This window comes from Melanostigma gelatinosum, assembly GCF_949748355.1.
Source record: "Melanostigma gelatinosum genome assembly, chromosome: 1".
NCBI lineage: Eukaryota > Metazoa > Chordata > Actinopteri > Perciformes > Zoarcidae > Melanostigma > Melanostigma gelatinosum.
The window spans coordinates 22,186,917-22,200,107 of NC_136634.1; the positions used below are offsets into that span (position 1 = coordinate 22,186,917).

Here is a 13,191-nt window from a genome sequence, read left to right on the forward strand (position 1 = left end):
AGATAGAGACACAAGAACACCACAGAATGTGAAAAAAACGAAATAAAATACAAAGCAATATATCATATTTGAGTGTTTTAACTGTGAAAGCATAATAGTTCAAAAATATATATATTAGTTATATTGTAGCCATAGTAACGATTTACCTGTAAATAGAAAGAAAGTGACCCCTCGTGCTCAAGAAGGAAAAAGGTATACATGCACATAAAAAGATAAGCGTAAGAAATTATTATTATTATTATTATCAATTTTTTATTAAATGTCACTCTTTCTTTTAAGCTCTAAAACCTCAACATGCAAGACATGTGAACCCCACAAAGTCTCACACTAATCAAGCAATACTGAAAGTCCAAGTATGTGGAGATTTGGTGAAAGGAAGAAGAAGCATGTTACACACACACACACACACACACACACACACACACACACGTAATGCCTCTGCAGAGAGAGAGAGAGAGAGAGAGAGAGAGAAATTAATAAGGGAGGGAGTGAACAGGAAAAAGATTAAGGGAAGACGCAATGAAACAGAAACAGAGAAAACGAGTGGAGAAGAAAAGAGGACAAGAGAGGACGAAAGAGATGAAGAGCCAGAGAAACAAGGGTGAGAGACACAGAAACAAAGAGAGAGAGAAGCAGAGGCTCTGCTTATCCATTCATAGCACACAGCGATCACTCATGCACAAACACATACAAAATACACAAAGGCCCCACTTCCACGATCTCTCTGCTGCTTCAGCCTGCTAGACTGAGTACACACACACACACATACACAGAAAATCCTACTTTGTCTGCTTTGTGCTGTTAGACTAAGCAGAAACAAAGGTGCAGGTAAGACAGAGGGTCCCTAGGAACTGGCTCTGGCACACACACACACACACACACGCTCACTTGCAAGTACACACTGTCACACACGTAAACACGTGGCAGGTCCCGGGGAGCCTGACTGTCAATATCAAGTAGAACGAACAGCTCCCACAATGCCTCAGCACGCCCCAGCCGCAGGACCCAGTGGGGCTCAGCTGACACACACCGCCATACACACAAGCACACGTATGCAGGCTAGATACAAAAGCAGCAGCACGCACCAATACTTCACACACACACACACACACACACACACACACACACACACACACACACACACACACACACACACACACACACACACACACACACACACACACACACACACACACACACACACACACACACACACACACACACACACACACACACACCTCGTGCAAACATACTAGCAGGATTTTTGAGTTTCCTGAAAATGTCTCCATCTTTTAAATGCTGTTTTTCTTATTAACATTAATTATATCGGGTCATGTTTCATCTACCTCACTGTACTCAGTTCTGTTCATTTGTGTTGATGTTTTTGTTGAGAAGCACTACAGAGGTATTGACATTTAAGATTCCAATCTGATTCTAGTATTCAGTGTCTGAGATATTTTCTATTTACTCACATTACCAAACGTCCTCCTCATCTTAGTAAAAATGCAACGCCAAAGACTTGGTTTGAGAAGAAAGTTTCCATAGAAGCACTTATCTCTCAGTGGCTCCTGTCTCACCTTAGGTGCAGGTGACGCCTCAGCCTTCTTTCCTGCTGCACTGGTTTCAGGGCTGATCTCCGGGTGATCTGTCTGGACGTGACTCTCCAAGTCCTCCACGCTTTCAAACTTCACCCCACACTCCGGACACCTGAGCCCGCCCATGGTCTTCTCTCCCTGCGTGTCCCCTGGTGTGGCGTGTCCTCCCTGGCTGGGGCTCTGGCCGTTCGTGCCCCTGATTTGATTGAACATTTAAATTTGTTTGAACTGAATTCAGTGACATTAACTGTTGCTAAACAACATTTAGCGCAGACGTCCTATCCTTTAAGGCTCCAGTACGGAGAAAAGATAGTGACAGCGATACAAAATCCAAGCTTCCAAGTGTTCAACCCGGTAATAATGTGCGTTACATGTGTGAGAGACTTAATCATGTTTAAAACTCTGTGGCAAAGCTGTACCGATGTGCTGCTGTTGATTTAAAAGTAAAGTTAAGTATTGTTCACTGAAGTATCTCTATATGAACACACGGCATCATCCACAGGGTTTATAGGTTGGCCACCCACCTGCTCATGCAGCCAGCACAGAGGCCATAAGGCAGGCCGTGTACATCCAGCTTCACCAGCTCCCCTTTGTTCTTGAACTCCTTCAGGCAGAAGGCGCATTTATACAACTTGTGCTGCAGCAGATGCCCGTTAGGGGATGAAGAGGCAGAACAGTTCCCTCCTCCTGTTCCGCCATTCCCACCTCCTCCTCCAGCTCCTCCTCCGAGCGTAGAACCGGCGGAGAGCTTCTGCATGTGGAAGGTGCCGTGGATCTTCAGCTCCAGGGTGGAGGTGACGGTCTGCATGCAGACGACGCAGCGGAAGCCGGTGAGGGAGTTGCGGAGGTCAGGGTGCATCTGGCAATGCTCTATGAAATCCTCCTCACTCTGCAGGGGCATCTTACAGATTCGACAGGTACCTGTGTCCAGGCTCTTACTGTGGGTCACCTGCAGAGAGGGAATATACACAAAAAGTATGAACATAATGATGCAAAAAGTAGTGAGTGATACGACCTTTTATCAAAGCATAGAAACATATCCAGAAACACACACGGTTGGTATAATACTGACTGACTGTAGCTGCATTACACAATACATTTTTTCAATATTTTCTTTCCTGTAGTGTAATTGCCTCTCTAAGGACAGTTTAACATTCGAACTTCAAAGCAGCAAAAGAAGCTTCTGGATCAAAAGAGAGATAGAAAGCAACCAAAAAGTAACACAAGAGAAAAACAAAAGGAGGCGGCAGTGTTTTTACACCTATGAGGGTTGCACTTGTTCCCTACGTGTAAACCTCTAAAAGACATGCTGAAACACAGATAGCCCAAAAGACATGCACACATATACAGGCCAGAGAGCAGCACCTTGTGTTCAGTGAGGGTCAGCAGAGAGGGGAAGCGCTCGCCACATATTGGACACATGTAGTGTTTGGCGGGGCCGCGATGCGTCTGAGCGTGCTCACGAAGCCCGCTCTCAGAGAAGAATGTTCTGGAGCACACATTGCACTTGTGGTTCCCCTTGATGAAGTCTGCCTTCTTCTTTCGAGAACCTGGTATAGGAAATTACTTTTATCATCATCATCATCATCATATAACACATACAGAGAGACATATTTCATGTCCTGTATTAAACTGTAAAATTAATAATGAAAAGGTTTAAACAAGAAGTTGATGATTGAAAACAAATCTTACAAGCGTCATCATCTCCCGGTTTGATGTTGTGGTCACGCAGTCTGTGGTTCTGCAGAAGCGACTCCATGGTGTAGGCTGCCCCGCAGATATCACAGGCATACATGGGCTCTGAATTGTCCAGCTCCTCCTCGCCTCCGCTTGCCTCGTGGCTGTTGGCTGCGTCTCCTCCCTGGCCAGCTCCTCCTCCCGCCACTGCGCTCTTCATCAGCATGTTCTGCAGGTCGGCTTGTTCGGCCGCCGCCACTGTTGCTCTTTCAATGCCTCCTGCACCTCCATTGCCACCACTTCCCCCTCCTCCTCCTCCTGCTCCTGCTCCTCCTCGCTTGGAGGTCTGCGCCAGCCCGTTGGGCGTCCCATTTTGACTCCCGCCACTCCCTGTGCCACCCCCGTTGCCAGTGATGCTGCCACCATCGAAGAAGCAGTGCTTCTCCCTCAGGTGTCTCTCTAGCAGCGTCATGGCCTGGAAAGCTTTGCCGCAGAAGCGACACGTGAACTTCTTGCTGTGTGTGGTGATGTGGCATTGGAGCTCCACCTCGGTTCCAAACGTCTCACCACAGAAGATGCACTTCCGGGGCTTGAGTCCTGTGGGACAAGGTTTGGGTCAAGATATGCAGATTCAAGCTGAATCTAGCCCACAAGAATTCTGTCAGGTTGGTTTTCTTCTTTAAATGTTGACTTTTGCTTGTTGAGATCATTGTGCTTATTTTCAGAGAGTCAGGTCTACTTTTCGAATGAAACTTAGCCAATCCTACCAGTGAAGATGTACAGTACCTGCTCCGAGCCCCCCTGGGAGGCCTGCCCTCTGGCCCAGGTGGTTATGCTTCACATGGATCTGAAGGTCAGACTCCTTCCTGAAGTCCCAGGCACAGGCTGTGCAGCGAAACAGCTTCTTCTCATTGCTATGCTTCACTGCCAAATGCACCTAAACGGCAGAAAGTGGAAAAAAGAAGCGAACCCAGTGGGTGAATTTCGACGGTTGCTCCACTAATGTATTAAATGTGATGTGAATATGAGAAATAAGTAACACCCAAAGGAAGGAAGATGTTTCATTCACCTGTATGGAGACCTTGGAGTCAAAGACCTCCTGGCAGAGAGTGCAGTGGTACAGGACGAACGTGTGCATGTCTAGCAGGTGTTTCTGCAGGTCATCGACTGAGGAGAACTGCTTATCGCAGCTCTCACACACATACTGGGTCGACGTGGTGGTGTAGTGCACTGTCAGGTGTTGAAGCAACGCCTCCTGGGATTCAAAGTCCTCCTTGTTGCACTGGGGGCAGGACTGGCGCCTCAGCAGCATCTCCAGGTGTGACTTTAAGTGGGCCTGGAAACCCTCAAAGCTGGAAAATCGCAGGTCACACTGGTTGCACGGGTAGTCCCCGTTGCTCCCCATGGAGGGGGTGGAGTCCCCTCCCAGCCTGTGGCGCTTCGGGGAGGAGATCTCTATGTCAGAGGAGGCGGGGCTTAAGTCTGCGACCTTTGCCTGCCGTTTGTTGTTCGCCAACGGGATGTTCTTGTGGTTCTCCTTTATGTGCTTGGTGAGCTTGAGGAGTGAGCCGAAGATTGGCGAATTGGTGCAGTAAGGGCAGGAGTAAACCTGTACGTGGGAAAGAACTCTTAACTTTACTTTTTAAAGAATAGTATACATTGACAAAATACTGTGGTTTCATTCTTGAAGAGAAAAACAGAATATCGGAAAGATACAGAGAGAAGAAGTGAAAGACAGAGAGACATGGAGACAAGCAGAGACATTACATTTAAGTCATCATCATAACTTTTAAGTTCAGAAATAATAGACTGATGATTGACAGAATTTTGACTGTGGTCGGTCAAGTCTGCATTCAATAAAATTTGGGAACAAAAAAGCAGTAAGTAATAAAAAATACGAGTTTAAGTCCAGACCAGCAATGACTCACCGTAACTGCAGACTCAACTCAGGAAGTAATTCATAGAGTCAAATTATCATGAACCAGAATTGCATGAGCAGCATGCATCATTGAACACTTAATTGGGCTCATGACAGAGTAAAGGAAACAACCTAATTGAATAGGAACCAGCTTGTTGTTTATCAGCTCAACCACAGATTGGTAACAGCGTTGACCTGTGCAAAGCCAGGCAGGCACACCACCACCAAGTATTTTCAACTCTGGCTGAAAGATCATTTCTGAAATTTAATTCTTGACGAGTTCTCACCTCCATGAAGGACTGCGATGCAGTCTGTAGTACAGGAGACTCCAGTTTGGCCACCCCTCCTCCAGATACACATCCGCCCCCTGCGATGGAGTTGCAGTGCGTTTGCTGAATGTGCTCAGTCAACGAAGACTCCGTCAAGAATCCCATGGAGCACTGGTTGCAGAAGAAGGCATGGTTCCCTTCTAGGGAGGAGGAATTAAGTTGCATTGTTTATTTCCTTTAAATGGTGTTATGATACACGCATGATACAATGGCCACTTAACCAAATACTAACCATGCTATATATTTCAACAACCGTTCTCAGTCCGGAAAGCATACAAGCCCTCTCAACAAACAATGCACGAGCAAAACCAATAGACACATTCAAGTCACTTTCCATTCTTTAGGAATCGTAGCTTTCTCCAACAACACACCTAATGTGGTGGACCCCGCCACAATCCCACCAGGCAGGCAGTGCGACACTCTGATGTGTTCTTGCAGAGAGTTGATGTCTCCAAACATGTCCGGGCAGTAGTTGCAGTGGAACGCTGTGACGTTAGTGAACTGCAGCAGGGGAAAAGCCGCCACCGCTGTGCCTATGGTTCCTCCACTGGTACGGTGAGCTTTGCGCACGTGTTCGTTGAGGTTGTAAAGCGTTGGCAGAGTGTCTAGGCAGAGGTGACACGTATGGCTCTGCTGCGGCTTATCCGCATGGATGGTCTTCAAATGGATCTCCAACACCGCCAGGCTGTGGAAGTCTCTCTTCGAGCAGTAAGGGCAAGAGTACGTCACTTTAGCCCAGTTTGCCCCTCCCCCTGTGGCGATAGGAAGGCAAACCGCTGAATTAGAAATACACAGAGTCTGAACATATAAACCAAGCTCTGGCCATCAAATCATCGCTGTAACTGGCTGCTCTGTAGATAAGTGACTGACTGTACCATACCTCCCACTTGATGACCCAGGCTTATCACAATGTCTTCCACAGAGTCGATGTTTCTTCTGCGGCCTCGTTCGATGCCCTGGCTGGGCTTTAGGGTAGAGTCCGGCGTGGAGCCTCTCTCCAGACTGGCACTAGAGTCCGGAGTGGCCGAGCTCATAGAGGCCACACTGCCCAGCGCAGGGTCAGGACTGGCAGCGCTGTGGTTGGAGGAGTCCGGCTGGCGATGGCTGTCTAAGTGGCAGTAGACATCCTCCACAGATGGGAATTGTTCCGAACAGACAGGACATCTGGGGGGGGGGTAGGAGCAAAAGACCAGTTAAACGCAAGCTACATACTATTACCGCACGTGAATGAAAATCAGTAGTTCGACCACTTCAAAAAGCAAGGCTGTAGTACTTGTGTTTGCGGTTGGCATGCTGCGTTTCAATATGCGTGAGGAGAGACGCCTCGTCTAGAAAGATCTCTGGACAGTGGATGCATTGCAAGTCGGCTCGGTCAGACAGCTGGGGGTGTCTGGTCAGGACGTGTTTCTCCAGCTCGTCCGTCTGGCTGAAGGTCTCCTCGCAGTAATCACACATATACAGGTCCTGCTCCAGGTCAGTGTCTCCTCCTGCTCCCTTCTTGCCTCCATCCCTCTCGCTCCTCAGTGCGAGGTGCTCGCGGTTCTTGCGGTGAGCCTGCCAGAGTCAGAGGGTAAAGTCAGGATTTAAAGAAGCATGTGTTGTCAAACATTCGGTCAAAAGGTTTCATTTGATGACAGTAAGCTAGGGCCTCCTGTACTCATGTACAGGTTAAAAAGAAATCATTGCTGATTTTTATTATTTGCCATTGTAATATATTTTGGAAATTGCACTCGCGACAATGGAAATAAGGGCCGTCCCCGCTGTCAGATTTTAACTACACGATCGACTATCAATAGAAAATGTCAGCAGTGAGCCGGAGCATCGAGGCAATTTAACAGTTATATTAACAGAAAACATCAATCAAGCGTTCACCTGCATGTGGCTCTGCAGTGACGAGGTGGAGGAGAAGCCGCGCTTACACACACTGCACTTGAACGGTTTGCTGGAGCTGGAGGTGTCGACAAATGATGTCAAGAACAACAATCACGAATCAGAAACATTTTATTGTGAATCAAAAGCAATTTTTAAGACCTAAATAGAAAGAGTCAAATAAGAGTCAAGAGTAAAAAGAAAGTAAAATGAACGTCAGATGAACATTTGGATCAACAGTAAGAGTTTCTAAGAACAGGATCAGAAGCAGTTACCTGTGAGTCTTCAGATGGATCTTCAGGTGATCAGAGCGGGAGAAAGCAGCTTCACACTCCTGACAACTGTACTTCTTGTCTCCTGTGTCAAGCAGCATATTTATGAGAGGTGATTGGATCAGAAAAACAAACCCAATATATTATAGACCCCCAAAACACTGTCAGAACAAATGTGTTGCCAAGTCTGATTCTGGTGTTTTCCATTTTTCAATTCTTGAACAACAAAAGAATCCACGCTCATCAAATGAATGTGGATCTGCAACCCATTTGGTCTCTCTATGCCGACGCACACTTAGCGGGCCTGGAGGGCTCGTTACCTACCTGTGTGGAGTTTGACGTGGCGGTCTCTGCTCCTCTTGTGCTTAAACAGACGGCTGCAGAAGGTGCACTTGAAAGGCAGCTTGTCGCTGTGGATCTGCTCGTGGCGCTTCAGGTAGCTCAGCCGGCTGAGGAGAATCAATGGGAGACAGATTCACAAAAAGGCACACGATGCAAATAAATGACCTTTCATTTGCATTTTCAACTTTACGAAGTTGCTTGACAAAATGAAAACTTCCACACCACAATAAATGTAAGGATGAATATAACCTGCTCGTCTTTGGTATCAAAAGCAAAATGAAATTCAAACCATTACTAATATCACTGCATCCATGCAGAGGATCATGACGATGACTTTATGGTGTGTGTGACAGCTGTTCTTAAAGTGGGTCGTCCCTGGAGATGTATGTGGGAAATGTATTCACCTCATTCCTTTCACTGTTTGCCTTAGTGCTCCATGTTACCATGGCGATATTGAGAATACTATTTATTCACGTACACATTGATATTCAGCATATGAGGAGGCAGCTGAACAGACAGATATGATATCAGTGTCTACGACGGGCACCGAGACGGAACCGGCCCGCATCCCGGGGAGGCGAACGACAGCGAGTGTTATACCTGAAGGACTTGTCACAGAACTGGCAGGGGTACGGCAGACCGGCGCCTCCTTCCTCCTCGCCGCCGGGCATCTGAGAGGGCGATGCCACGTCTTTACTGGAGGGCGAGGAAGGCACCCAGGACAGCCCTGCTGGGTCGTCATCACCGTCTGACAGAAAGGGAAACAGACACGGGACGTTTAGAAAAAGCCTTAGATTCATCTGCAGCCAGACACGCATATACACACACACATACACACACACACACATGTTGTACACAGCTGCAGGATTTATATAACAAATAAAAAAGAGATAGGCGAGCGCAGACAGAAAAAAAGTGGGGGTAAAACAGGGAGCATTAGAATGATTAAGAAGAAGTTACATCTTCCTTGGAAGGCAGAAGGCGGGAGAGGCAGCCGGTGGGAGTTCAAATAAGAAAAAAGGAATATAAACTAAAAAATAAACACATTTATCCCGGTTACACACACACGAGCACATACAGAGGGAAAATGAGGATGGCAGAGATAAAGAGAGAGAATGAAACAGACACACTCTGGCAGCAGCAACATCTAAATAGAAAGCTCCAAGAACTATGTATCCCCGACGGAGCCCAGAAATAAGGACAGAGTGTATTTTCTCTCCCTTCATCCTCCCTCTGCAGCCATCCCTCGTTCCATCCCTCCCTCCCCTCACCTCCCATCCCTCCATCCGTCCCCGAGGACCATAGATCCGCCTCATCATATTTTCATTAGGGCCTTGGCAGATTGAAACGTCGGAAAAGCGATTAGGAGATGTGGAGAGCAGAGTGGAAAGATGGCGATATTCTCTCCTCTTATCTGCCATACATAGGAGATTATGCGTTGCTCTTTTCCTTTTTTCGCTCTCTCCCTCTTTTGCCCCCTCCTGTGCAGTCTGGCGCTCGGGCGGCAAAAAAGGCCACGACTCCTTTAATAGACACTTCAGAATGGATTTGAGGCAATAAAAGAGGGAAATGAATAACGCTTGATATTGTTCTGTTCTGCTTTGTGTGCTCTGAGGCTGTTTAGCATTTGCCTGAAAAATGTAAAGAAGAGAGCAAGGGAGTGGGGGGGGGGGGGGGTGCTTTCTTTGCTTTCATCCAATAGCTGTATCAATTAGGCCAGCAACAAATCAAAGAGAGAAAATGTAGAAATAGTGTGTTAAGACGGAGAGATTGGGAGAAAAAGAAGTCGGACATAAAGCCAATGTGTGTGCAAATGCAAACACTCACAGCACAGACGTGTGCAGAAGACAAGTTCCTGCTGATCATTTTAGAAACCTCTCCAATGCACCGTTTTACCTCAACCTACACTCTTGTGCGTCTCCCGTGTGTGTGTGTGTGTGCGTGCGTGCGTGTGTGTCTAGTCTACTGGGTGTTCGGCCGAGCCGAGAGGGGGTGGAAAACGGATCCTTGTGATGAATCGATCGCAGAGAAAATGTAGGCACTGCGATGAGCAAATAAAAATCAGCAGGGGGTTCTGGGTTCAAATAAAATCGTGAAAGCATGACTTAGAAATTTGACTGGAAGCTAGAAGGAAACAAAAAAAAAAAGGTTGAGGAAAACATAAGAAAATAGAGCTATCAAGGTGAAGCCGAACAGCGAGGCAAGAGGGAGGGAGAGCGGGTGACAACGAAGGGTGAGTGAGAGTGAGACGGATGAAATTGAGAGTATGAAAGGAGGAGGATGAGGGAACATGAGAGACAATGAGATGAGTCGCCTTGAGTGGATGAAAGTGGAACATAGGAGGGAGAAGTATCATTTTGTAAAATGTTTGAAAAATATTGACAATTTATTGTCACCAACAAAACTCCGGCATTCATTCCAGATGAGTTCATTTTGTGTAAAGAGGAAAGGAGACAGCGAAGGGGGACGAGAAGGGAAACTACTGCTTGAAATGGTTCTTGAAGTTATAAATAACTTACTCACAACACTGCTTTTTTGACCCGCCCACCCTGACCCGTGACATTTCCTAGTACACCCGGCCTGAAAGCGACCTACACACGTCGACCTCCATCTACATCGATCCCAAATCCACCACGGTCAGGTCAGATGATCGGGTGGAATCTTATCACGCATTTAGACTTCAAAAGGTGCGACGAGCAACGTTGACGATGGCTCTGCTTATGTTCAAGTCTCCCGGTAAGTCATGACGGTGTGCATGAATAACACCACGACCCTGGAACTGAAGCAGCTAAATGGAATTCAGCCGACGTTTATTTTATACGTACGCCTGTGCTTTCCTACTAATGACAAGTAGCCAAAATAATCAATGGTAGCATGCTTCATTTAGGTGACTTGCTGAGTTTCTTTTTACAAGTGATGAATGTTAAACAATCCCTGTAAATGCACCACTCATTGTCTCCTGATACACAGAATGAGAGCAACATTATGAAAAATCTAAAAACTAACATTTGAGCTGCATTAGGAACAGTGCAGATCAAGTATGAATGTGAAATGCTTCCTGTCCTTCACAGTCCAAAGAGCTGCTTCCATTTTTTACAGATAGTTCATTTGTTTTATGCCACTGAGTCACCCACAACACAAACATCAAATCCATGGGTGAATAAGAGGCAGAGCGGACTCTATTCGTCTCCATGTCAGTGACATCAGCAGGATGAATAGATGTACCATCTACATGGAGCAGGGCTGGTGCTGAAATACAGTGCGTCTATAAAACGCCAATCCAGACAACTCCCGCTGCCGACTCAACAGGGGACACGTCTTTAAGTGTAGCCTGAGACAGATTAGTGATACCGTCTCCAACACAGATAGTGTACACGCTCACCTTTCCCCCCCTCTTTCTCTTTGGCTGTGTCGGACAGGATGCACTCAACAATAACCGGAGATACTGAGCATACAGTCGAACACTCGACCCAATACGGCCAGTCGAGGTTCAGCAAAACGATTTGATTTCAAGCACGTGTTATATTTAGCAGAGCAAAGAGGAAGGGGGTGCGAATGTACCCTTGAAAAAACAGGGAAAGTGTTTCTTCACAGTGCTGGTCTGGACACATGGGGGTCATTATGGGAACACCAGTATGAGTCCGTTATGGTAAAGTTTGTGAGCTGGGAAAGTGGGAGGAAGAGAGACAAGAGCGATTGAGAGCAAGAGGGAGAAATCACTTTTTGGAGGGTGGGGGGGTGGTGGGAAAGAAGGGGAGGAGAGATTAGCATCATTAAAGAGCCCTAATCCTCTGACTAGCGTGGCTGGCGCTAAAATGGAGGATCACACGGCTTTTTAACGGCTCCTTTGTCAGTGGGCCGCGAGGGGACCTGGCAAGACAAGGCCGAATGGCAGACTGGGAGAAACTGGAGGATGGGGATGGGGGAGCGAGGAAAATTTCAATGAAAAGTTAAATTAGAGAAGAATCCTCGAGAGAAGATGGGGAGGATGGCTGGTTGCGGAGGGGGGAGGGCGTGTTGGAGTGGGGGAAAAAAAAGAGGGCGAAAAAGTAGTTGGGGGGGAGAAAAAGAGAAAGAGTAACAGGCAGGAGCAGGCGGACGCCGACACACGCTGTTCAAACCCCCGTCTCCTCCTCCTCCTCCTTTCTGTTCTTCTCTGGCGAATGAAAACGAAGGAGAGGAGCGGAGTGGAGGACCACAGGGCCTCAACTGCTCCGCCACCACTTTCTCTCTCACTGCAGTCCTCTCCTTTCCCATCCATTCCCTCTATCCTTCATCCCTCCCTCTATCCCCAGCAGTCCCTCTACTCTTCTGTCTTCATCTCTCTTCCACTACCTCCCTCCCTCCCTCGCTCCCTCCCTCCCTCCGTCAGCTTTCATGTTGTTACTCATTATAGCGCTGACATCTCTCCCTCCGTCCCGCCGTCTCTCCCCCTACCGGTGTTGGCCTTCACCCCTGTGTTCTCGGCCTGGACGGGACCGAGGGAGAGGGGGGGGGGGACGTTCCAGATGGACAGACTCTGAACTCCAGAGGAGAGGGAAGAGATGGCGGTATGAAAGGGGAGACAAGAAAGAAGAGGAGAGGAGAAACCAGGGGTCTGTGATGAAAAATGGAAAAGACCAGAAAGGAACTAAACGGACCGCCTGAGTCTACCTGAAACGGCAGACGCACACAAACGCACACATGCAAACAACACACACACTCCCCACATGGCTCTCTAATAGGCCAGACAGTGTGGCAACGTGTGGAGGACACAGCCTTGGTGAAACACTCTAATGAAGAGACACACGCTGACCAATCTCTCTTCATGTTCCTGCCTCCCCCGTCTACTTGCCCCCTATCTAAACTCAGTTGCTTTGCCATGACTGTCGCACAGAGGGAAATGGCATCAAAGCAGCAGAGTTTATCAGATGGAACTCTGGGTAAAATAAACTTGAGACGATTGTGATCTCCAGATATAATGATCGTGAACGGTTTCAACCATTCCAAAATGTGAGTCTGGAAACTAGCCGGCATTTTTTGAAATATGCCATACGAGGCTGTAAAAGTGGCAAACTGATGAAGTTAACGACTCGATGGGCTGAAAATGAGTTCAATTAGTTCGCTCCGGATAACAGCGGCTGCTAAATGCCTGAAATGGAAACGTAATCCATGTACGTCGTGCTTTCTCTCCTTCCTCTTGCTTTGAT

At 47.3% G+C, this 13,191-nt stretch overlaps 1 protein-coding gene across 2 annotated transcripts in view; it reads right to left on the minus strand.

Annotated features, from left to right (window-relative positions):
* The window catches only part of znf423 (zinc finger protein 423), a 136,648-nt gene that overhangs the window by 69,977 nt on the left and 53,480 nt on the right, over window positions 1-13,191 (minus strand). For both annotated transcript variants that reach the window (XM_079269451.1, XM_079269450.1), the window contains exons 4-17: window positions 8,603-8,750; window positions 7,985-8,109; window positions 7,664-7,745; window positions 7,392-7,467; window positions 6,793-7,073; window positions 6,400-6,683; window positions 5,891-6,271; window positions 5,478-5,659; window positions 4,342-4,881; window positions 4,059-4,209; window positions 3,288-3,869; window positions 2,961-3,145; window positions 2,120-2,544; window positions 1,578-1,791 (exon numbers count right to left, since the gene is read on the minus strand). In XM_079269451.1, coding sequence (XP_079125577.1) covers window positions 1,578-1,791; window positions 2,120-2,544; window positions 2,961-3,145; window positions 3,288-3,869; window positions 4,059-4,209; window positions 4,342-4,881; window positions 5,478-5,659; window positions 5,891-6,271; window positions 6,400-6,683; window positions 6,793-7,073; window positions 7,392-7,467; window positions 7,664-7,745; window positions 7,985-8,109; window positions 8,603-8,750 — 3,656 coding nt within the window. The remainder of the gene's footprint in view (window positions 1-1,577; window positions 1,792-2,119; window positions 2,545-2,960; window positions 3,146-3,287; window positions 3,870-4,058; window positions 4,210-4,341; window positions 4,882-5,477; window positions 5,660-5,890; window positions 6,272-6,399; window positions 6,684-6,792; window positions 7,074-7,391; window positions 7,468-7,663; window positions 7,746-7,984; window positions 8,110-8,602; window positions 8,751-13,191) is intronic.